Source organism: Panulirus ornatus, chromosome 17 (assembly GCF_036320965.1).
Source record: "Panulirus ornatus isolate Po-2019 chromosome 17, ASM3632096v1, whole genome shotgun sequence".
Taxonomy (NCBI): Eukaryota; Metazoa; Arthropoda; class Malacostraca; order Decapoda; family Palinuridae; genus Panulirus; species Panulirus ornatus.
The window spans coordinates 35,854,959-35,878,003 of NC_092240.1; the positions used below are offsets into that span (position 1 = coordinate 35,854,959).

At 41.6% G+C, this 23,045-nt stretch overlaps 1 protein-coding gene across 2 annotated transcripts in view; it reads right to left on the reverse strand.

Moving 5' to 3' along the window:
- Nucleotides 1-23,045, reverse strand: part of LOC139754681 (uncharacterized) — a 422,992-nt gene that overhangs the window by 140,124 nt on the left and 259,823 nt on the right. For both annotated transcript variants that reach the window (XM_071672238.1, XM_071672237.1), the window contains exon 4: nt 381-500. In XM_071672238.1, coding sequence (XP_071528339.1) covers nt 381-500 — 120 coding nt within the window. The remainder of the gene's footprint in view (nt 1-380; nt 501-23,045) is intronic.

The window sequence follows — 23,045 nt, forward strand, 5'->3', positions numbered from 1 at the left end:
CCTCGCAACCATACAACATTGTTGGAACCACTATTCCTTCAAACATACCCATTTTTGCTTTCCGAGATAATGTTCTCGACTTCCACACATTCTTCAAGGCTCCCAGAATTTTCGCCCCCTCCCCCACCCTATGATCCACTTCCGCTTCCATGGTTCCATGGATGGAATCTATTATGTCATTATCAAACCCACACAAATTCCTGAAAATCTAAAAATACTGAAATGTGTATTTTGTCACAAAATTGGCTAATGCTAATCACAATTTTATAAAGTACATGATTATCTTTTATTACATGTATGCACCTAAGTCACTCCATGGAGCTGAGACTGGATTCACTGATAATAGGTGAATAAGACAAAACAGGCTGACTCAGCCTTACCTTTGATATCTGCAATCCCTGAGCTGTTGCATTGTATCTCTCCACCCAAGCCTCCAGTGTCTCATTATCTACTAAATGACTCTGCAACCTGTTCACTGTCTTCCTCAAGGTTGATACCTCCTGAAGATAAATGAGAAAAACTGTAACACATAACTAAACATTTATCAAGCAACTACATTCTGAGAGGTGAGGTACTGTTTGAATAATTATGGCAAGATCATTTTGGTTCCAAAAACTTTGGAATTCATAAAAAAAAAAATGCAGGTTTTGAGATTTGAAAAACCATTTCTTTCCAAGATGGTGTCCCAGTGTCCTAAGAGAATGAGATATTCTCTCAAGGAATATCAAGTTTAGGATCTTCTAACCCTCTGTCTGTCAGTGGGGAACAATGGTTACCCCTACCCATCATTACCCTTCCAACTAAACTGGGGCTGCTCACTCATTTTGGGCCAGCCCTTGGTGAATCAGAGACTGCTACAGAGATGACACCATTGAGCTATTGGCTCTTGCCCATAGAAAGCTCACTTATTTTTAAGTTGTGGGCATCAGTCCAAAAATCGTCAAAGTGTAGGCTTTTCATAATAAAGGAGATACAAAGGCAGGGCAGGGCAGGGCAGGGCAGGGCAGGGCAGGGCAGGGCAAAGAAACCAGAAAAAATGCTTGAGGGTCACCACCTCGGAGAAAGAAGGTTTCTCAAATTCAAAAACCTACATTTCTCTCCTCTGCAGTGTGTTTCACAAGCATGAGAGTATACCAATAGGGAAGAGGAAAGGGAATGTCAGAAGAGCCCTGCAGCTGTTAGACAAGTTGTACTGAATCCAATCAAAGGTTTTTAATGTTGGTGAAACATATGAAAGGGCCTCTTTTTTTCCTTAGACAAAAGAGTATCAACATAAAAATGGCCATTATTAGCCAGTAATGGTGCAAGGTCAGCCTTTAACTGTCTGAGGGAGGCCATGGTCATGAAGTCATAAGCAGAGCAAAGGAAGATCTATGACTATCCTCATTATATCTATCTATCTATATCTCTGACATCCATTCTCTTTGGGAACTCCCATCAAGGGGATGGCCACAGCAAAAGAGTCTACGCTTATCTCTGTCCTTAAGTGCTTCCCTCACATAGGCCATTCTTCCATCTTTCTCTCACTCCAGTAATCCTCCACTCTCTTTCCTCATTTCACAAGTGGTCTTCCTCCCTCACCAACCCCTTTAATGATACTCTCATACACTCTCCTTGTAAACTCCCTGTCTTCCATTCTTTCCAAATCCCAAACCACCTCAAATTACTAAATTTCACCCATTCTACAGTTCAATTCCTTTGCATTCCCTGAGATACCAAATCTCTCATACACTTCCTCATTTCTTTCTTCATCCCATCTAGTTATGCCAAGTAGATCATTTGCACAGCCCAGATTCCTGGCCTCTGTTACTCATTCCATGCCTATATCTTGGCTGTATAGGTCAGGGTTGGGAAGACTATGCTGTCCCTTACTCTTTTTTCATTTCCATATTTACACCTTTACCCTTCATTATTCTATAAAGGGACCCAATGACTCATCTACCCTGAACTTACCCCTCCTTTATCTCTCCTTCCATATCATCAAACTTACCCAAGATATCTCTCAAATATCTATATTGTTGCCTCTTTCAGTCCTTACCCCCCATGTCTACAAACTATAAGGATCTGCAGAATCTATACTTTCAATTTGTTTCTTTTCAAACACCATTACTTTACTTTTATTTGCACTTACTTTCAATCAATGCTTCTATACATCATAAGATACCCTTACAACCTTCTGCAACTCCTCTTCACTCTCAGCGACATAACACAGTATCATCCACAAACAGGATTGTCATCAGCCTCCAAATCTCCCTATTATTACTTTCATCTCTTTTATTACTCCATCCATATACACGTTAAAAAGCCATGGTGACATCATACAGCCCTGACTTGCACTGACATGTATACCAAAACTTTCACTCAACTCTCCATTCACTCTTACACATGCATTTGCTCCTCTATAAAGGCTTTCACACCAACCATCAGTTGTCCCCCTACCCCATATACATATCCTTAACACATCCCAAAAAGTATTCCACTTCACTTTCGTCATACACCTTCTAGAGATCCTTTCCACAGTCAATCTCACAGCAAAACACTGATCCATACAACTGCTGCCTTTCCTAAAACCCCTTTGCTCCACACTTATTTTGCATTTGTCATTTCCATAACTCAAAATCAACACTCTTGCATGCACTTTTCTTGGTATACTATCCATACCTATCTATATCTCTGATGCCTGTTCCTTTGGAATCTTCCTCAAGGAGGTGGCTACAGCAAAAGAATCTCCATAACTGTTGACCTCCAGTGCTGCTTCTTGGCCTTTAGTGCCTCACCCTCAACAGGCCACTGGCAGAGGGCAACTCTAGTGCAGTGTTTTCAGAGGCTCCTACCAAAAATTCCTATCACCAACTACCTAATATTTCTGCCTAATGTTAAAGCCTACTACTTCTACCTAATGCTCCTGACCAATGTTTCTATCTAGAACTGCATAACTTAACAGACATTCCCATATAATTGCTACATACATCTGTAGCACCTTTTCCTCCAAACAGAAAAACAATTATAGCTTTCACCTAATCCCCAGGAACAACCTTCTGCCTCCATGCTAAATACATATCAACTGCATCCACTTTATCACATTTATTCCTACATACTTCAACATTTCAGCCATAATCCCATCCACTCAAAGTGCTTTTCCTGCCTTCAACCTAATTATTGCCCTGTTTACCTCCCTTCTTACTATAGGCCACTGTACTTGTATTCTTTTCCTTCCATCCTCTATGCCCATGCATGTAACACATGCTTCCTCACCTTCTCCTACATTCATCAGTTCTGCAAAATACTCTTTCCATCTTCCTTAGGCAAAGGAGCATCAACAGGAGGAGGACCATTATCAGCCTGTAACTGGGCAGGGTCAACCTTTAAAGTGTCTGGGGCAGGCCATGGTCACCTAGTCATTAGTGGAGTAAGGGAATATCAAAGACTATCCTCAATCTATCTATCTAATTACATCTCTATAGAAGGCTTTCTCATCAACCATCAGTTGTTCCCCTAATCCATGTGTCTTTAACATACCCAAAAAAGTTTTCTATTAACTCTGTCATATGTCTTCTCTAAATCCATAAGCAGTGCATACAGCTTCTTACCTTTCACATGGTATTTTTCCACAGGCATTCTCACAGCAAAAATGTGATCCACCACACAAACCCTACCTTTTCTAAAACTCCCTTGCTTACTTATTCGGAGTTGTCACTTCTATAACTCTATCCATTAACATTCCTGCATGTATTTTCCTGGTATCCTAACAGACTTATTCCCCTATAATTGCTACATGCATCCTCAGCACCTTTTCCTTTGAATAAAGAAAAAATTATAGTTTTCATCCTATCCTCAGGGACAACCTTCTGCTTCCACAATAAGCAACATTTGAAATGCATCCACCCTACCACAATTTTTCCTCCATACTTCAACATTTCAACTGTAATCACATCCAATCCAGGTGCCTTTCCTGCCTTTAACCTCATTATCGCTATTTTCACCTCACTTCTTGCTATTAGCCCCTGCACTTGTATCCTTTTCCTTCCATCCTCCATACTTGTGCATGTAACAACACCTGCCACACCTCCTCCAACATTCATCGATTCTCCAAAATACTCTTTCCAGCTTCCTTTTACTTCCTTGTTTTGATTTAGCAACTCCCCTTCCTTACTTCTCACATTTATATTTCCACTCTTATATCCACTTCTTGGCTTTTTCTCCTTTTTCCAGTACATCTTATTTTCCCTAATTGTCTTTAAACTTTCCTCCAAAATCTTCATATACTATTTCTTTGCTTTCTTTATCAGCTTCTTACCATTCAATTTACACATCTCATATTCTTTCCTACTCCTTTAATGAACTTCTACTAGTCCATTCCTTGTAAGGAATCTACTATATGCCATTTTCTTCTCTTCCACAGTAATATTCTCATCCATCCTCCAAGCATTTCCACTTTTATTCTTATATGTCTATCTACTTAAATGTCTGATGCCTGTTCCTTTTGGAAACTCCTTCAAAGGTGTGGCCAGGGCAAAAGAATCTTGGAATCTTGCATTAAACTATCTTGCAATCTTGTATCAAACTAACTAAATCTACAACCTTTAACAGTCTTTCTCTAAAGATTCTAAATACACTCACATGTGACAACATCCCTTCATTTACTGCATTTTCATCTAAACTTTCTGTCATACTTCTATCATGCTCCTCCCAGCATTTCTTCTGATTCATCTTCTTGCATGCCAACACTTTAACCTCTCCATTCTTCTTTATGACATATCTCTGCTTCTTCCTGATCTTCACCACAACAACTTCAAAATAATCAGACTCTCCAAAGAACCCTCTCTCAACCTTTCATCCACTGCTACATAAAAGATTGAACTCTCTAATACTTCCCCTTTCTTTTCTCATTCATGTATATGTGTACCATCTTGCGCTGAAACGTGTTTGCAAGGAATACACCTCAGCACAGACATCTACTAGATAACTTCCATTCCCATTTGCTCCAAGCACTTCCCATGTATTATCTTGCCAATTTCATCACATTCCAGATTCACATTCATAAAACTCATTACAACCTACTTTCTCTCCTTCCCAAAGCCATTTATATAAGAAGAAACAGGAAAACTACCTAACTTATGATCATAATTTGAATGGGGGGCTTTCATAAATTCTTCATTTTTCCTTAATGCAAGATGAGGAAGTATTCATTCTTTAAAAGGCATGTCAGCAAAGCCAAATTAAAAAAACGGTATCTGACACGACAAGCACCACTCACAGGTGAAGAAGTATTTTGAAGAACAGCTAATACAGTAAGCACATCTTACAGAGGGGTCATCAGCTTCAATGCAACCTTCATGGTCTGATATACCATACACTTTGGTCTTGGTTACAAAAGATGCATAACTCAGAAGGATGCCTCAATCCTCTGGTAAGGGGGATGATGTCTGAAGGCTATGGTAAGAATCACAACAGATCATACAACAAAAAGCAAGCTACTCAATTTTTCCTTAAACCAAGATGAGAGGCTTCCAGTGGTAACCTAAGCCCAAATAAGTCATTGAGTAGGTAACTTCTAACATTTATCTGAAAATTCACTGGGTTAAGAAACGGACCACAATGTAAAAAAAAAAGAAAAAAAAAATTGCAGTAAAAACTGCCCATGTAAGTGCCAAAAGAAAAATACCTATGTCCAGGAGCAGATGACTCCCAGATGGCCCAAATCACATAAAAACCAGAGTTGGAGAGGGACAAAAAAAAAAAAAAAAATCAACTCAGGGTGGAACTCCTCCCCTTCACTTCTGGCACATATATCCTCCTTGTCATTTGTGGTCTAGCGGTTAGTGTTACTGACCATCATGCATACATGAGCCACCAGGGATCAAACCCACATAGGTTGAATCTTGATTGCAGCAGCCAGTCCACTGTCCAACTGCCTGTACATCCTCCTCTAAGGGCTTGTCAATAGAATGGGTATCTAGCATAAGCTAGGGTGTGTTTGTATACATATATAGGAATACAGACCAGGTTAAGAAGACTGGGCAACATGAATGTAAAACCCTCTCCAAGTTAAAAACAAATCATAATCGCAAATTTTAATCAACTTTTCCTCACTCATTCTCTCAGTATGTCTGAACCATTTCAGCAAACCCACTTCAGCTCTCTTAACCACACTCTTCTTATTACCACATCAATGTCTTATCCACTCACTAGATCCCCCCTACCCAAACGACTCTATAATCAACCATCAAATCCTAAGGACCTTAGAGATAAAATGTTTACCCCCTGCCTCACACTTCAGCAACTTATACTCAAAGACCTCCTCACCACCAAACCATGTTCACACTTAAATAACCTGATAAGCACTAAACAAACAACATTCTAGCTCCATTCTAAACTCCAACCCACCAGACACACATCCATCAGACAAATCCCTGGACAAACACGAGTCACTTATCCACTTACATGCTGGACATAATTACAACATTACAATCACCATTTCAAAATATCCCAAGACACTTTTTGCCCACAATGCAACTAATACAAAGAAAGACACTGACTGCTTACTACTCAAATGCCCTGCATTCTCTGCACTTAACTGCACAGGAACACCATTAAATTTTATGACCTGTTATCCTAACCAAAGGACATGGCCAGCTTCCCGAGTGCAGCAGGAGCCTAATAAGGATTAATAGGACTACTTGGGCAGTATATAAGCAAGTATATAATATACAGTGAGCTGTTTATATCTGTATATTTCTATTTCATTTACCATTACAGGACCAACTTCTATGAAAGAGTCCATGTGCTACTATGGAATTTCCTGAAGGTTCCTGCTGCCCATGGCTACACAACTTCCTGTAGCAGGGAAATGTAGACTCCTCTGGAGTGAGAAGTTCTTTGACAAAACTGAACTCTTAGTAATATAGCCTTGTCAAAGTGAAAATTCACTTGCAGTGTAACATTCCACAGGCTGAGTCCAGTAAAACTCGTGTGTGTATATATATATATATATCCCTGGGGATAGGGGAGAAAGAATACTTCCCACGTATTCCCTGCATGTCGTGGAAGGCGACTAAAAGGGAAGGGAGCGGGTGGCTGGAAATCCTCCCCTCTCGCTTTTTTTTTAATTTTCCAAAAGAGGGAACAGAGAAGGAGGCCAGGTGAGGATATTCCCTCAAAGGCCCAGTCCTCTGTTCTCAACGCTACCTCGCTAATGTGGGAAATGGCAAATAGTATGAAAAAAAAAAGAATATGTATATATATATATATATATATATATTTTTGCTTTGTCGCTGTCTCCCGTGTTTGCGAGGTAGCACAAGGTAACAGACGAAAGAAATGGCCCAACCCACCCCCATACACATGTATATACATACGTCCACACACGCATATATACATACCTACACAGATTTCCATGGTTTACCCCAGACGCTTCACATGCCCTGATTCAATCCACTGACGTGCTAGCACGTCAACCCCGGAATACCACATCGATCCAATTCACTCTATTCCTTGCCCTCCTTTCACCCTCCTGCATGTTCAGGCCCTGATCACTCAAAATCTTTTTCACTCCATCTTTCCACCTCCAATTTGGTCTCCCACTTCTCGTTCCCTCCACCTCCGACACATATATCCTCTTGGTCAATCTTTCCTCACTCATTCTCTCCATGTGCCCAAACCATTTCAAAACACCCTCTTCTGCTCTCTCAACCACGCTCTTTTTATTTCCACACATCTCTCTTACCCTTACATTACTTACTCGATCAAACCACCTCACACCACACATTGTCCTCAAACATCTCATTTCCAGCACATCCACCCTCCTGCGCACAACTCTTTCCATAGCCCACGCCTCGCAACCATACAACATTGTTGGAACCCCTATTCCTTCAAACATACCCATTTTTGCTTTCCGAGATAATGTTCTCGACTTCCACACATTCTTCAAGGCTCCCAGAATTTTCGCCCCCTCCCCCACCCTATGATCCACTTCCGCTTCCATGGTTCCATCCGCTGCCAGATCCACTCCCAGATATCTAAAACACTTTACTTCCTCCAGTTTTTCTCCATTCAAACTTACCTCCCAACTGACTTGACCCTCAACCCTACTGTACCTAATAACCTTGCTCTTATTCACATTTACTCTTAACTTTCTTCTTTCACACACTTTACCAACCAAACTCAGTCACCAGCTTCTGCAGTTTCTCACATGAATCAGCCACCAGCGCTGTATCATCAGCGAACAACAACTGACTCACTTCCCAAGCTCTCTCATCCCCAACAGACTTCATACTTGCCCCTCTTTCCAAAACTCTTGCATTCACTTCCCCAACAACCCCAGCCATAAACAAATTAAACAACCATGGAGACATCACACACCCCTACCGCAAACCTACATTCACTGAGAACCAATCACTTTCCTCTCTTCCTACACGTACACATGCCTTACATCCTCGATAAAAACTTTTCACTGCTTCTAACAACTTGCCTCCCACACCATATATTCTTAATACCTTCCACAGAGCATCTCTATCAACTCTCTCTCTCTCTCTCTCTCTCTCTATATATATATATATATATATATATATATATATATATATATATACCGGGGTCGACGTGTTGTTATGGACTGAACCAGGGCATGTGAAACGTCTGTGGTAAACCATGGAAAGGTCTGTGGGGCCTGGACGTGGATGGAGAGCTGTGGTTTCGGTGCCTTACACATGACAACTGGAAACAGTGTGAACAAATGTAGCCTTCTTTGTTTTCCTGGTGCTACCTCAGGAGGTGACGATGCTGTTTCCTGTGGGGCAGGGTGGAGCCGAATATGGATGAAGGCAAGTATGATTATGAATCTGTATATATGTATATGTCTGTGTATGTGTATGTATATGTATGTATATGTAGGCGTGTATATGTTGATACGTATATGTATGTATATATGAGTGGATGGGTCTTTCTTGTTTCCTGGCACTACCTCGATGACGCGGGAAACGGCGATTAAGTAATTCCTACACTGGAAAGTGCTAAATCATGGCCTTCTTCAGTAACAGTAATGGCTCAGCAGCCGTTACTGTGGTGTTTTATATTTAAAAAGAAAGCCATTGTTAATACCACACAAAACTAAAGCTGGTCAGCATTCACAAGCTTGTCAGTGCTTGCAGAGTTGATGATCAACGCTGCTGTGTTCTATGCCTGCCTGGTCTACCCTTCTGCATCTCCACCATGCTAATCCTTGTGTCAAAATATTGTTGGGTAAAATTAACGTTTCGGACACCTACCGGGGACCAGGGTGGGGGAAATCATAAAACAAATAGTGATCTGCTAGTGAAATAAGAGTCAAAATTATCATATCAAAAACAATTTCAACCAAACCTAACCTAAAATTCGTTGTATGTCCTATATGGTAATAATACCATCTGCTGCAACATAGGACAAGGGGGAATGGCTGGTTCTTTTAATCCTCTCACCGTTAAGTATCCAGAACCACAATTGTGTGTCGGCACCTGTGCCTAAGACACATACACATGGGGATGATAGGCTCTGCCACTGTCAGTAGAATCTCAATGGTTGAAGAAGCTCATCCAAGCAACTGACCCACTTGCATACCTGATTCTGACCTGCATAATTATCTATATTACTCTTGAATCAATCACTATCCCGGGCACCTTAGATGCTTTACCTATACTTGAGCTTGCGGGCCATTTTCCAGACACGATGGGTAGAAAAATGTTTTCTAAATACATGTAGGAGATAGACCAAGGAGAATGAGGCACAATATGACTCAATGTGAATTAAAGCACGCGTAACACAACTATCGTAGAAAATATAAAGATGGCAGTGGTTATATTCGATGGTTCTCATTTTTAATAAGATTTTTTTTCTAGTTTTGTCTTTCAGTAACTAATATGAATATTGTATTCATTATATGAAAATAAGGTAAAATTACAGTTTCGGACATCCACCCGTTTGGATGGTGAAATTATATTCATTCAATGGCTCTTGATGTGTTCTGCACGATTCTGACCTTCATTTCTACCGCAAATCACTACGTTTGAGATATCCCTCCCCTTTATCCAACAATAATAACAGGAGATCCTTAGTGGCAATCAGAGTTTTGAGTGGGGGAAAGCCACAAAAAGTAGAAATTTGCGACTGAGGTGAAAATCAGAATCGTTCAAAAGACATCAAAAACCATTGGAAAAACAATACAATTTCAACCAAACTAAACCTAGCTACCTTACCCAAGCAGGGCCGAACGTAACCTATGCACAGGTACGCTTACCTTAATCATACTCTATCCCCGTGAACACACCCTTACTCTATTGATAAAACCTCCTTACTGCTTCTAATAGCTTTCCTACCACATCATATATTCGCAACACCATCCACAAAGCCTCTACCAACCCTTTCTCCAGATCCAGAAATGCCACATGCAAATCCTTCTGTTTCTCTTATTATTTATCCAGCCTATTATCAAGGCAAACACCCGGTCCACAAACCTTTACCACTATTGAAACCACATTGTTCCTATCCACTCTGACGCTCTTTGCTTCAAGCCATCCTTCTAATCACAATTAGTCCATACGTCTTACACAGTATAGACACACACACACAAAATTCGAACACTTCTCCCTCTTGCACTATACGTGAATTCCGCCAGTCTTCAGGGTGGAATGCATGGGAGTGGGCATGGCAGTGGATGGAACAATGGAAGCCAAAGTGAACCAGAGGGTGTGTTAGTAGGCAAAGGATCTGGGTACACTGAAGAATGCGTGGAAAGAAAAGTCAATGTCTTGAAGGCAAATATGGGTAGTCAACTGACACCATGTCGCCCCTTGTGTACTACATCGCTCCAATTCATTTTATCCCGTGCACACCTTTACACCCTCAGGCTCTGACCACTTGTAATATTTTTCACTCCATCCTTCCATTTCCAGTTTGGTCTAACCCCTTATCCTTGTACTCTCCACTTTCGATATATATATATATATATATATATATATATATATATATATATATATATATATATATATATATATATATATTTTTTTTTTTTTTTTTTCATACTATTCGCCATTTCCCGCATTAGCGAGGTAGCGCTGAGAACAGAGGACTGGACCTTTGAGGGAATATCCTCACCTGGCCCCCTTCTCTGTTCCCTCTTTTTTTGGAAAAAAAAAAAAAAAAAGCGAGAGGGGAGGAATTCCAGCCCCCCGCTCCCTCCCCTTTTAGTCGCCTTCTACGACACGCAGGGAATACGTGGGAAGTATTCTTTCTCCCCTATCCCCAGGGATAATATATATATATATATTTTTTTTTTTTTTTTTTTTTTTTTTGCTTTATCACTGTCTCCCGCATTTGCGAGGTAGCGCAAGGAAACAGACGAAAGAAATGGCCCAACCCACCCCCATACACATGTATATACATACACGTCCACACACGCAAATGTACATACCTACACAGATTTCCATGGTTTACCCCAGACGCTTCACATGCCCTGATTCAATCCACTGACAGCACGTCAACCCCGGTATACCACATCGATCCAATTCACTCTATTCCTTGCCCTCCTTTCACCCTCCTGCATGTTCAGGCCCCGATCACACAAAATCTTTTTCACTCCATCTTTCCACCTCCAATTTGGTCTCCCACTTCTCCTCGTTCCCTCCACCTCCGACACATATATCCTCTTGGTCAATCTTTCCTCACTCATTCTCTCCATGTGCCCAAACCATTTCAAAACACCCTCTTCTGCTCTCTCAACCACGCTCTTTTTATTTCCACACATCTCTCTTACCCTTACGTTACGTACTCGATCAAACCACCTCACACCACATGTTGTCCTCAAACATCTCATTTCCAGCACATCCACCCTCCTGCGCACAACTCTATCCATAGCACACGCCTCGCAACCATAAAACATTGTTGGAACCACTATTCCTTCAAACATACCCATTTTTGCTTTCCGAGATAATGTTCTCGACTTCCACACATTCTTCAAGGCTCCCAGGATTTTCGCCCCCTCCCCCACCCTATGATCCACTTTCGCTTCCATGGTTCCATCCGCTGCCAGATCCACTCCCAGATATCTAAAACACTTCACTTCCTCCAGTTTTTCTCCATTCAAACTTACCTCCCAATTGACTTGACCCTCAACCCTACTGTACCTAATAACCTTGCTCTTATTCACATTTACTCTTAACTTTCTTCTTTCACACACTTTACCAAACTCAGTCACCAGCTTCTGCAGTTTCTCACATGAATCAGCCACCAGCGCTGTATCATCAGCGAACAACAACTGACTCACTTCCCAAGCTCTCTCATCCACAACAGACTTCATACTTGCCCCTTTTTCCAAAACGCTTGCATTCATCTCCCTAACAACCCCATCCATAAACAAATTAAACAACCATGGAGACATCACACACCCCTGCCGCAAACCTACATTCACTGAGAACCAATCACTTTCCTCTCTTCCTACACGTACACATGCCTTACATCCTCGATAAAAACTTTTCACTGCTTCTAACAACTAGCCTCCCACACCATATATTCTTAATACCTTCCACAGAGCATCTCTATCAACTCTATCATATGCCTTCTCCAGATCCATAAATGCTTCATACAAATCCATTTGCTTTTCTAAATATTTCTCACATACTTTCTTCAAAGCAAACACCTGATCCACACATCCTCTACCACTTCTGAAACCACACTGCTCTTCCCCAATCTGATGCTTTGTTCATGCCTTCACCCTCTCAATCAATACCCTCCCATATAATTTACCAGGAATACTCAACAAACTTATACCTCTGTAATTTGAGCACTCACTCTTATCCCCTTTGCCTTTGTACAATGGCACTATGCACGCATTCCGCCAATCCTCAGGCACCTCACCATGAGTCATACATACATTAAATAACCTTACCAACCAGTCAACAATACAGTCACCCCCTTTTTTAATAAATTCCACTGCACTACCATCCAAACCTGCTGCCTTGCCGGCTTTCATCTTCTGCAAAGCTTTTACTACCTCTTCTCTGTTTACCAAATCATTTTCCCTAACCCTCTCACTTTGCACACCACCTCGACCAAAACACCCTATATCTGCCACTCTATCATCAAACACATTCAACAAACCTTCAAAATACTCATTCCATCTCCTTTTCACATCACCACTACTTGTTATCACCTCCCCATTTGCGCCCTTCACCGCAGTTCCCATTTGCTCCCTTGTCTTACGCACTTTATTTACCTCCTTCCAGAACATCTTTTTATTCTCCCTAAAATTTAATGATACTCTCTCACCCCAACTCTCATTTGCCCTCTTTTTCACCTCTTGCACCTTTCTCTTGACCTCCTGTCTCTTTCTTTTACACATCTCCCACTCAATTGCATTTTTTCCCTGCAAAAAACGTCCAAATGCCTCTCTCTTCTCTTTCACTAATAATCTTACTTCTTCATCCCACCACTCACTACCCTTTCTAATCAACCCACCTCCCACTCTTCTCATGCCACAAGCATCTTTTGCGCAATCCATCACTGATTCCCTAAATACATCCCATTCCTCCCCCACTCCCCTTACTTCCATTGCTCTCACCTTTTTCCATTCTGTACTCAGTCTCTCCTGGTACTTCCTCACACAAGTCTCCTTCCCAAGCTCACTTACTCTCACCACCCTCTTCACCCCAACATTCACTCTTCTTTTCTGAAAACCCATACAAATCTTCACCTTAGCCTCCACAAGATAATGATCAGACATCCCTCCAGTTGCACCTCTCAGCACATTAACATCCAAAAGTCTCTCTTTCGCGCGCCTGTCAATTAACACGTAATCCAATAACGCTCTCTGGCCATCTCTCCTACTTACATACGTATACTTATGTATATCTCGCTTTTTAAACCAGGTATTCCCAATCACCAGTCCTTTTTCCGCACATAAATCTACAAGCTCTTCACCATTTCCATTTACAACACTGAACACCCCATGTATACCAATATTCCCTCAACTGCCACATTACTCACCTTTGCATTCAAATCACCCATAACTATAACCCGGTCTCGTGCATCAAAACCACTAAACACTCATTCAGCTGCTCCCAAAACACTTGCCTCTCATGATCTTTCTTCTCATGCCCAGGTGCATATGCACCAATAATCACCCATCTCTCTCCATCAACTTTCAGTTTTACCCATACTAATCGAGAATTTACTTTCTTACACTCTATCACACACTCCCACAACTCCTGTTTCCGGAGTTCTGCTACTCCTTCCCTTGCTCTTGTCCTCTCACCAACCCCTGACTTTACTCCCAAGACATTCCCAAACCACTCTTCCCCTTTACCCTTGAGCTTCGTTTCACTCAGAGCCAAAACAACCAGGTTCCTTTCCTCAAACATACTACCTATCTCTCCTTTTTTCACATCTTGGTTACATCCACACACATTTAGACACCCCAGTCTGAGCCTTCGAGGAGGATGAGCACTCCCCGCGTGACTCCTTCTTCTGTTTCCCATTTTAGAAAGTTAAAAATACAAGGAGGGGAGGATTTCTGGCCCCCCGCTCCCGTCCCCTCTAGTCGCCTTCTACGACACGCGAGGAATGCGTGGGAAGTATTCTTTCATATATATATATATATATATATATATATATTCCCTGGGGATAAGGGAGAAAGAATACTTCCCACGCATTCCCCACGTGTCGTAGAAGGTGACTGAATGGGACGGGAGCGGGGGACTGGAAACCCTCCCCTCCTTGTATTTTAACTTTCTAAAAGGGGAAACAGAAGAAGTCACGCGGAGAGTGCTCATCCTCCTCGAAGGCTCAGATTGGGGTGTCTAAATGTGTGTGGATGTAACCAAAATGAGAAAAAAGGAGAGATAGGTACTATGTTTGAGAAAAGGAACCTGGATGTTTTGGCTCTGAGTGAAACGAAGCTCAAGGGGAAGAGTGGTTTGGAAGTATCTTGGGAGTAAAGTCAGGGGTTAGTGAGAGAACAAGGGCAAGGGAAGGAGTAGCATTACTCCTGAAACAGGAGTGGTGGGAGTATGTGATAGAGTGTAAGAAAGTAAACTCTAGATTGATATGGGTAAAACTGAAAGTGGATGGAGAGAGATGGGTGACTATTGGTGCATATGTACCTGGGCCTGAGAAGAAAGATCATGAGAGGCAAGTGTTTTGGGAGCAGCTGAGTGAGTGTGTTAGTAGTTTTGATGCACGAGACTGGGTTATAGTGATGGGTGATTTGAATGCGAAGGTGAGTAATGTGGAAGTTGAGGGAATAATTGGTGTACATGGGGTGTTCAGTGTTGTAAATGGAAATGGTGAAGAGCTTGTAGATTTATGTGCTGAAAAAGAACTGTTGATTGGGAATACCTGGTTTAAAAAGAGAGATATACATAAGTATACGTATGTAAGTAGGAGAGATGGCCAGAGAGCATTTTTGGATTACGTGTTAATTGATAGCCGCGCGAAAGAGAAACTTGTGGGGGTGAAGGTGAAGATTTGTAGAGGTTTTTCAGAAAAGAAGAGAGAATGTTGGGGGTGAAGAGAGCGGTGAGAGTAAGTGAGCTTGGGAAGGAGACTTGTCTGAGGAAGTACCAAGAGAGAATGAGTACACAATGGAAAAAGGTGAGAACAAAGGACATAACGAGAGTGGGGGAGGAATGGGATGTATTTAGGGAAGCAGTGATGGCTTGAGCAAAAGATGCTTGTGGAATGAAAAGCATGGGAGGTGGGCAGATTAGAAAGGGTAGTGAGTGGTGGGATGAAGAAGTAAGATTGTTAGTGAAAGAGAAGAGAGAGGCATTTAAACGATTTTTGCAGGGAAATAATGCAAATGACTGGGAGATGTATAAAAGAAAGAGGCAAGAGGTCAAGAGAAAGGTGCAAGAGGTAAAAAAGAGGGCAAATGAGAGTTGGGGTGAGAGAGTATCATTAAATTTTAGGAAGAAGAAAAAGATGTTTTGGAAGGAGGTTAAATAAAGTACGTAAGACAAGGGAATCAATGGGAACTTCAGTGAAGGGGACTAATGGGGAGGTGATAACAAGTAGTGGTGATGTCAGAAGATAGAGTGAGTATTTTGAAGGTTTGTTGAATGTGTTTAATGATAGAGTGGCAGATATAGGGTGTTTTGGTTGAGGTGGCGTGCAAAGTGACAGGGTTAGGGAAAATGATTTGGCAAACAGGGAACAGGTGGTAAAAGCTTTGCGGAAGATGAAAGCCGGCAAGGCAGCGGGTTTGGATGGTACTGCAGTGGAATTTATTAAAAAAAAAGTGGTGACTATATTGTTGACTGGTTGGTAAGGTTATTTAATGTATGTATGACTCATGGTGAGGTGCCTGAGGATTGGCGGAATGCTTGCATAGCGCCATTGTACAAAGGCAAAGGGGATAAAAGCGAGTGCTCAAATTACAGAGGTATAAGTTTGTTGAGTATTCCTGGTAAATTATATGGGAGGGTATTGATTGAGAGGGTGAAGGCATATACAGAGCATCAGACTGGGGAAGAGCAGTGTGGTTTCAGAAGTGGTAGAGGGAGGATGTGTGGATCAGGTGTTTGCTTTGAAGAATGTATGAGAAATACTTAGAAAAGAAAATGGATCTGTATGTAGCACTTGTGAATCTGGAGAGAGCATATGATAGAGTTGATAGAGATGCTCTGTGGAAGGTACTAAGAATATATGATGTGGGAGGCAAGTTGTTAGAAGCAGTGAAATTTTTTTATTTAGGATGTAAGGCATGTGTACGAGTAGGAAGAGAGGAAAGTGATTGGTTCTCAGTGAATGTAGGTTTGCGGCAGGGGTGTGTGATGTCTCCATGGTTGTTTAATTTGTTTATGGATGGGGTTGTTAGGGAGGTGAATGCAAGAGTTTTGGAAAAGGGTACACGTATGCAGTCTGTTGTGGATGAGAGAGCTTGGGAAGTGAGTCAGGTGTTGTTTGCGGATGATACAGCGCTGGTGGCTGATTCGTGTGAGAAACTGCAGAAGCTGATGACTGAGTTTGGTAAAGTGTGTGAAAGAAGAAAGTTGAGAGTAAATGTGAACAAGAGCAAGGTTATTACGTACAGTAGGGTTGAGGGACAAGTCAATTGGGAGGTAAGTTTGAATGGAGAAAAACTGGAGGAAGTGAAGTGTTTTAGATATCTGGGAGTGGATTTGGCAGAGGATGGAACCATGGAAGCGGAAGTGAATCATAGGGTGGGGGAGGGGGGCGAAAGTTCTGGGAGCCTTGAAGAATGTGTGGAAGTCGAGAACATTATCTCGGAAAGCAAAAATGGGTATGTTTGAAGGAATTGGGGTTCCAACAATGTTATATGGTTGCGAGGCATGGGCTATGGATAAAGTTGTGCGGAGGAGGGTGGATGTGTTGGAAATGAGATGTTTGAGGACAATATGTGGTGTGAGGTGGTTTGATCGAGTAAGTAATCATAGTGTAGGAGAGATGTGTGGTAATAAAAAGAGTGTGGTTGGGATAGCAGAAGAGGGTGTTTTGAAATGGTTTGGTCACATGGAGAGAATGAGTGAGGAAAGATTGACCAAGAGGATATATGTGTCAGAAATGGAGGGAACGAGGAGAAGCGGGAGACCAAACTGGAGGTAGAAAGATGGAGTGAAAAAGATTTTGAGTGATTAGGGCCTGAACATACAGAAGGGTGAAAGGCGTGCAAGGAATAGAGTAAATTGGAATGATGTGGTATACCAGGGCCGACGTGCTGTCAATGGATTGAACCAGGGCATGTGAAGCGTCTGGGGTAAACCATAGAAAGTTCTGTGGGGCCTGGATGTGGAAAGGGAGCTGTGGTTTCGGTGCATTATTACATGACAGCTAGAGACTGGGTGTGAACGAAAGTGGCCTTTGTTGTCTTTTCCTATCGCTACCTTGCGCACATTTGGGGGGGAGGGGGTTGTTATTTTCATGTGTGACGGGGTGGCGATGGGAATGAATAAAGGCAAACAGTATGAATTATGTACATGTGTATATATGTATATGTCTGTGTGTGTGTATATATATACATACATATATATATATATATATATATATATATATATATATATATATATATATATATATATATATATATATATATATATATATATATGTTGAGATGTACAGGTATGTATATTTGCGTGTGTGGACGTGTATGTATATGCATGTGTATGTGGGTGGGTTGGGCCTTTCTTTCGTCTGTTTCCTTGCGCTACCCCGCTAACGCGGGAGACAGCGACAAAGCAAAATAAATAGAATAAATATATAAAAAGATGTTTTGAAGGAGGTTAAATAAAGTACGTAAGACAAGGGAATCAATGGGAACTTCAGTGAAGGGGGACTAATGGGGAGGTGATAACAAGTAGTGGTGATGTCAGAAGATAGAGTGAGTATTTTGAAGGTTTGTTGAATGTGTTTAATGATAGAGTGGCAGATATAGGGTGTTTTGGTTGAGGTGGCGTGCAAAGTGACAGGGTTAGGGAAAATGATTTGGCAAACAGGGAAGAGGTGGTAAAAGCTTTGCGGAAGATGAAAGCCGGCAAGGCAGCGGGTTTGGATGGTACTGCAGTGGAATTTATTAAAAAAAAAGTGGTGACTATATTGTTGACTGGTTGGTAAGGTTATTTAATGTATGTATGACTCATGGTGAGGTGCCTGAGGATTGGCGGAATGCTTGCATAGCGCCATTGTACAAAGGCAAAGGGGATAAAAGCGAGTGCTCAAATTACAGAGGTATAAGTTTGTTGAGTATTCCTGGTAAATTATATGGGAGGGTATTGATTGAGAGGGTGAAGGCATATACAGAGCATCAGACTGGGGAAGAGCAGTGTGGTTTCAGAAGTGGTAGAGGGAGGATGTGTGGATCAGGTGTTTGCTTTGAAGAATGTATGAGAAATACTTAGAAAAGAAAATGGATCTGTATGTAGCACTTGTGAATCTGGAGAGAGCATATGATAGAGTTGATAGAGATGCTCTGTGGAAGGTACTAAGAATATATGATGTGGGAGGCAAGTTGTTAGAAGCAGTGAAATTTTTTTATTTAGGATGTAAGGCATGTGTACGAGTAGGAAGAGAGGAAAGTGATTGGTTCTCAGTGAATGTAGGTTTGCGGCAGGGGTGTGTGATGTCTCCATGGTTGTTTAATTTGTTTATGGATGGGGTTGTTAGGGAGGTGAATGCAAGAGTTTTGGAAAAGGGTGCACGTATGCAGTCTGTTGTGGATGAGAGAGCTTGGGAAGTGAGTCAGGTGTTGTTTGCGGATGATACAGCGCTGGTGGCTGATTCGTGTGAGAAACTGCAGAAGCTGGTGACTGAGTTTGGTAAAGTGTGTGAAAGAAGAAAGTTGAGAGTAAATGTGAACAAGAGCAAGGCTATTACGTACAGTAGGGTTGAGGGACAAGTCAATTGGGAGGTAAGTTTGAATGGAGAAAAACTGGAGGAAGTGAAGTGTTTTAGATATCTGGGAGTGGATTTGGCAGAGGATGGAACCATGGAAGCGGAAGTGAATCATAGGGTGGGGGAGGGGGGCGAAAGTTCTGGGAGCCTTGAAGAATGTGTGGAAGTCGAGAACATTATCTCGGAAAGCAAAAATGGGTATGTTTGAAGGAATTGGGGTTCCAACAATGTTATATGGTTGCGAGGCATGGGCTATGGATAGAGTTGTGCGGAGGAGGGTGGATGTGTTGGAAATGAGATGTTTGAGGACAATATGTGGTGTGAGGTGGTTTGATCGAGTAAGTAATCATAGTGTAGGAGAGATGTGTGGTAATAAAAAGAGTGTGGTTGGGATAGCAGAAGAGGGTGTTTTGAAATGGTTTGGTCACATGGAGAGAATGAGTGAGGAAAGATTGACCAAGAGGATATATGTGTCAGAAATGGAGGGAACGAGGAGAAGCGGGAGACCAAACTGGAGGTAGAAAGATGGAGTGAAAAAGATTTTGAGTGATTAGGGCCTGAACATACAGAAGGGTGAAAGGCGTGCAAGGAATAGAGTAAATTGGAATGATGTGGTATACCAGGGCCGACGTGCTGTCAATGGATTGAACCAGGGCATGTGAAGCGTCTGGGGTAAACCATAGAAAGTTCTGTGGGGCCTGGATGTGGAAAGGGAGCTGTGGTTTCGGTGCATTATTACATGACAGCTAGAGACTGGGTGTGAACGAAAGTGGCCTTTGTTGTCTTTTCCTATCGCTACCTTGCGCACATTTGGGGGGGAGGGGGTTGTTATTTTCATGTGTGACGGGGTGGCGATGGGAATGAATAAAGGCAAACAGTATGAATTATGTACATGTGTATATATGTATATGTCTGTGTGTGTGTATATATATACATACATATATATATATATATATATATATATATATATATATATATATATATATATATATATATATATATATATATATATATATATATATGTTGAGATGTACAGGTATGTATATTTGCGTGTGTGGACGTGTATGTATATGCATGTGTATGTGGGTGGGTTGGGCCTTTCTTTCGTCTGTTTCCTTGCGCTACCCCGCTAACGCGGGAGACAGCGACAAAGCAAAATAAATAGAATAAATATATAAAAAGATGTTTTAGAAGGAGGTAAATAATGTGCGTAAGACAAGGGAATCAATGGGAACTTCAGCGAAGGGGGGTAATAGGGAGGTGATAACAAGTAGTGGTGATGTGAGGAGATGGAGTGAGTATTTTGAAGGTTTGTTGAATGTGTTTGATGATAGAGTGGCAGATATAGGGTGTTTTGGTCGAGTGGTGTGCAAAGTGAGAGGGTTAGGGAGAATGATTTGGTAAACAGAGAAGAGGTAGTAAAAGCTTTGCGGAAGATGAAAGCCGACAAGGCAGCGGGTTTGGATGGCATTGCAGTGGAATTTATTAAAAAAGGGGGTGACTATATTGTTGATTGGTTGTTAAGGTTATTTAATGTATGTATGACTCATGGTGAGGTGCCTGAGGAGTGGCGGAATGCTTGCATAGTGTAATGTACAAAGGCAAATGGGATAAAAGTGAGTGCTCAAATTACAGAGGTATAAGTTTGTTGAGTACTCCTGGGAAATTATATGGGGGGGGGGGGGTATTGATTGAGAGGGTGAAGGCATGTACAGAGCATCAGATTGGGGAAGAGCAGTGTGGTATCAGAAGTGGTAGAGGATGTGTGGATCAGGTGTGTGCTTTGAAGAAAGTATGTGAGAAATACTTAGAAAAGCAAATGGATTTGTATGTAGCATTTATGGATCTGGAGAAGGCATATGATAGAGGTGATAGAGATACTCTGTGGAAGGTTTTAAGAATATATGGTGTGGGAGGCAAGTTGTCAGAAGCAGTGAAAAGTTTTCATCCAGGATGTAAGGCATGTGTACGTGTAGGAAGAGAGGAAAGTGATTGGTTCTCAGTGAATGTTGGTTTGTGGCAGGGGAGTGTTATGTCTCCATGGTTGTTTAATTTTTTTATGGATGGGGTTGTTAAGGAGGTGAATTCAAGAGTTTTGGAAAGAGGGGCAAGTATGCAGTCTGTTGTGGATGAGAGAGCTTGGGAAGTGAGTCAGTTGTTGTTCTCTGGTGATACAGCGCTGGTAGCCGATTCGTGTGAGAAACTGCAGAAGCTGGTGACTGAGTTTAATAAAGTGTGTGAAAGAAGAAAGTTGAGAGTAAATGTGAATAAGAGCAAGGTTATTAGGTACAGTAGGGTTGAGGGACAAGTCAACTGGGAGGTAAGTTTGAATGGAGAAAAACTGGAGGAAGTGAAGTGTTTTAGATATCTGGGAGTGGATTTGGCAGCGGATGGAACTATGGAAACGGAAGTGAATCGTAGAGTGGGGGAGGGGGCGAAAGTTCTGGGAGCGCTGAAGAATGTGTGGAAGTCGAGAACATTATCTCAGAAAGCAAAAATGGGTATGTTTGAAGGAATAGTGGTTCCAACAATGTTATATGGTTGCGAGACGTGGGCTATAGATAGAGTTGTGCGAAGGAGGGTGGATGTGCTGGAAATGAGATGTTTGAGGACAATATGTGGTGTGAGGTGGTTTGATCGAGTAAGTAATAATAGGGTAAGAGAGATGTGTGGTAATAAAGAGTGTGGTTGAGAGAGAAGAGGGTGTTTTGAAATGGTTTGGTCACATGGAGAGAATGAGTGAGGAAAGATTGACCAAGAGGATATATGTGTTAGAGGTGGAGGGAATGAGGAGAAGTGGGAGAATGTGGCCTTTGTTGTCTTTGCTAGCGCTACCTCGCACACATGAGGGGGGAGGGGTTTTTTATTTCATGTGTGGCGGGGTGGCGATGGAAATAAATGAAGGCAGTCAGTATGAATTATGTACATGTGTATATATGTATATGTCTGCGTGTATACATATATGTATACGTTGTGTTGTATAGGTATGTATATTTGCGTGTGTGGACGTGTATGTATATACATGTGTATGTGGGTGGGTTGGGCCATTCTTTCGTCTGTTTTCTTGCGCTGCCTCGCGAACGCGGGAGACAGCGACAAAGCAAAATAAATAGATAAATTTATATATATATATATATATATATATATATATATATATATATATATATATATATATATATATATTCTTATTTATCCTCTCTTTCATTCTATTAATACGCTTAACACATTTCAACACCCTTTTCAGCTCTCTCGACCATACTCTTCTTATTACCACACATCTCCCTCACCCTTTTATTAAATACTTACTCGATCATATCACCTCACACCATATATTGTCCTCAAACATTTCATTTCCAACAAATCCATCCTTAACCGCACATCATGTTCAACCCGTGCTTCGAATCTATACTACATCGTGGGCACTACTATACCTGCACTTATGCCCAATTTTGCCCACGCCTCACACACACACACACACACACACACACACACCCACAATATCCTCTCTTTCCACACATTCCTCAGTGCTCTCATAAACTTCACGTCTTCACCAATCTAAGGTCTCACTTCTGCTTTCATCGTTCCATTCGCTGCCATGGCTACCCCCAGGTATCAAAAACACTCTACTTCCTTCAGATTTTCTCCATTCAAACTCATCTGTTTCAGTGTTGAGA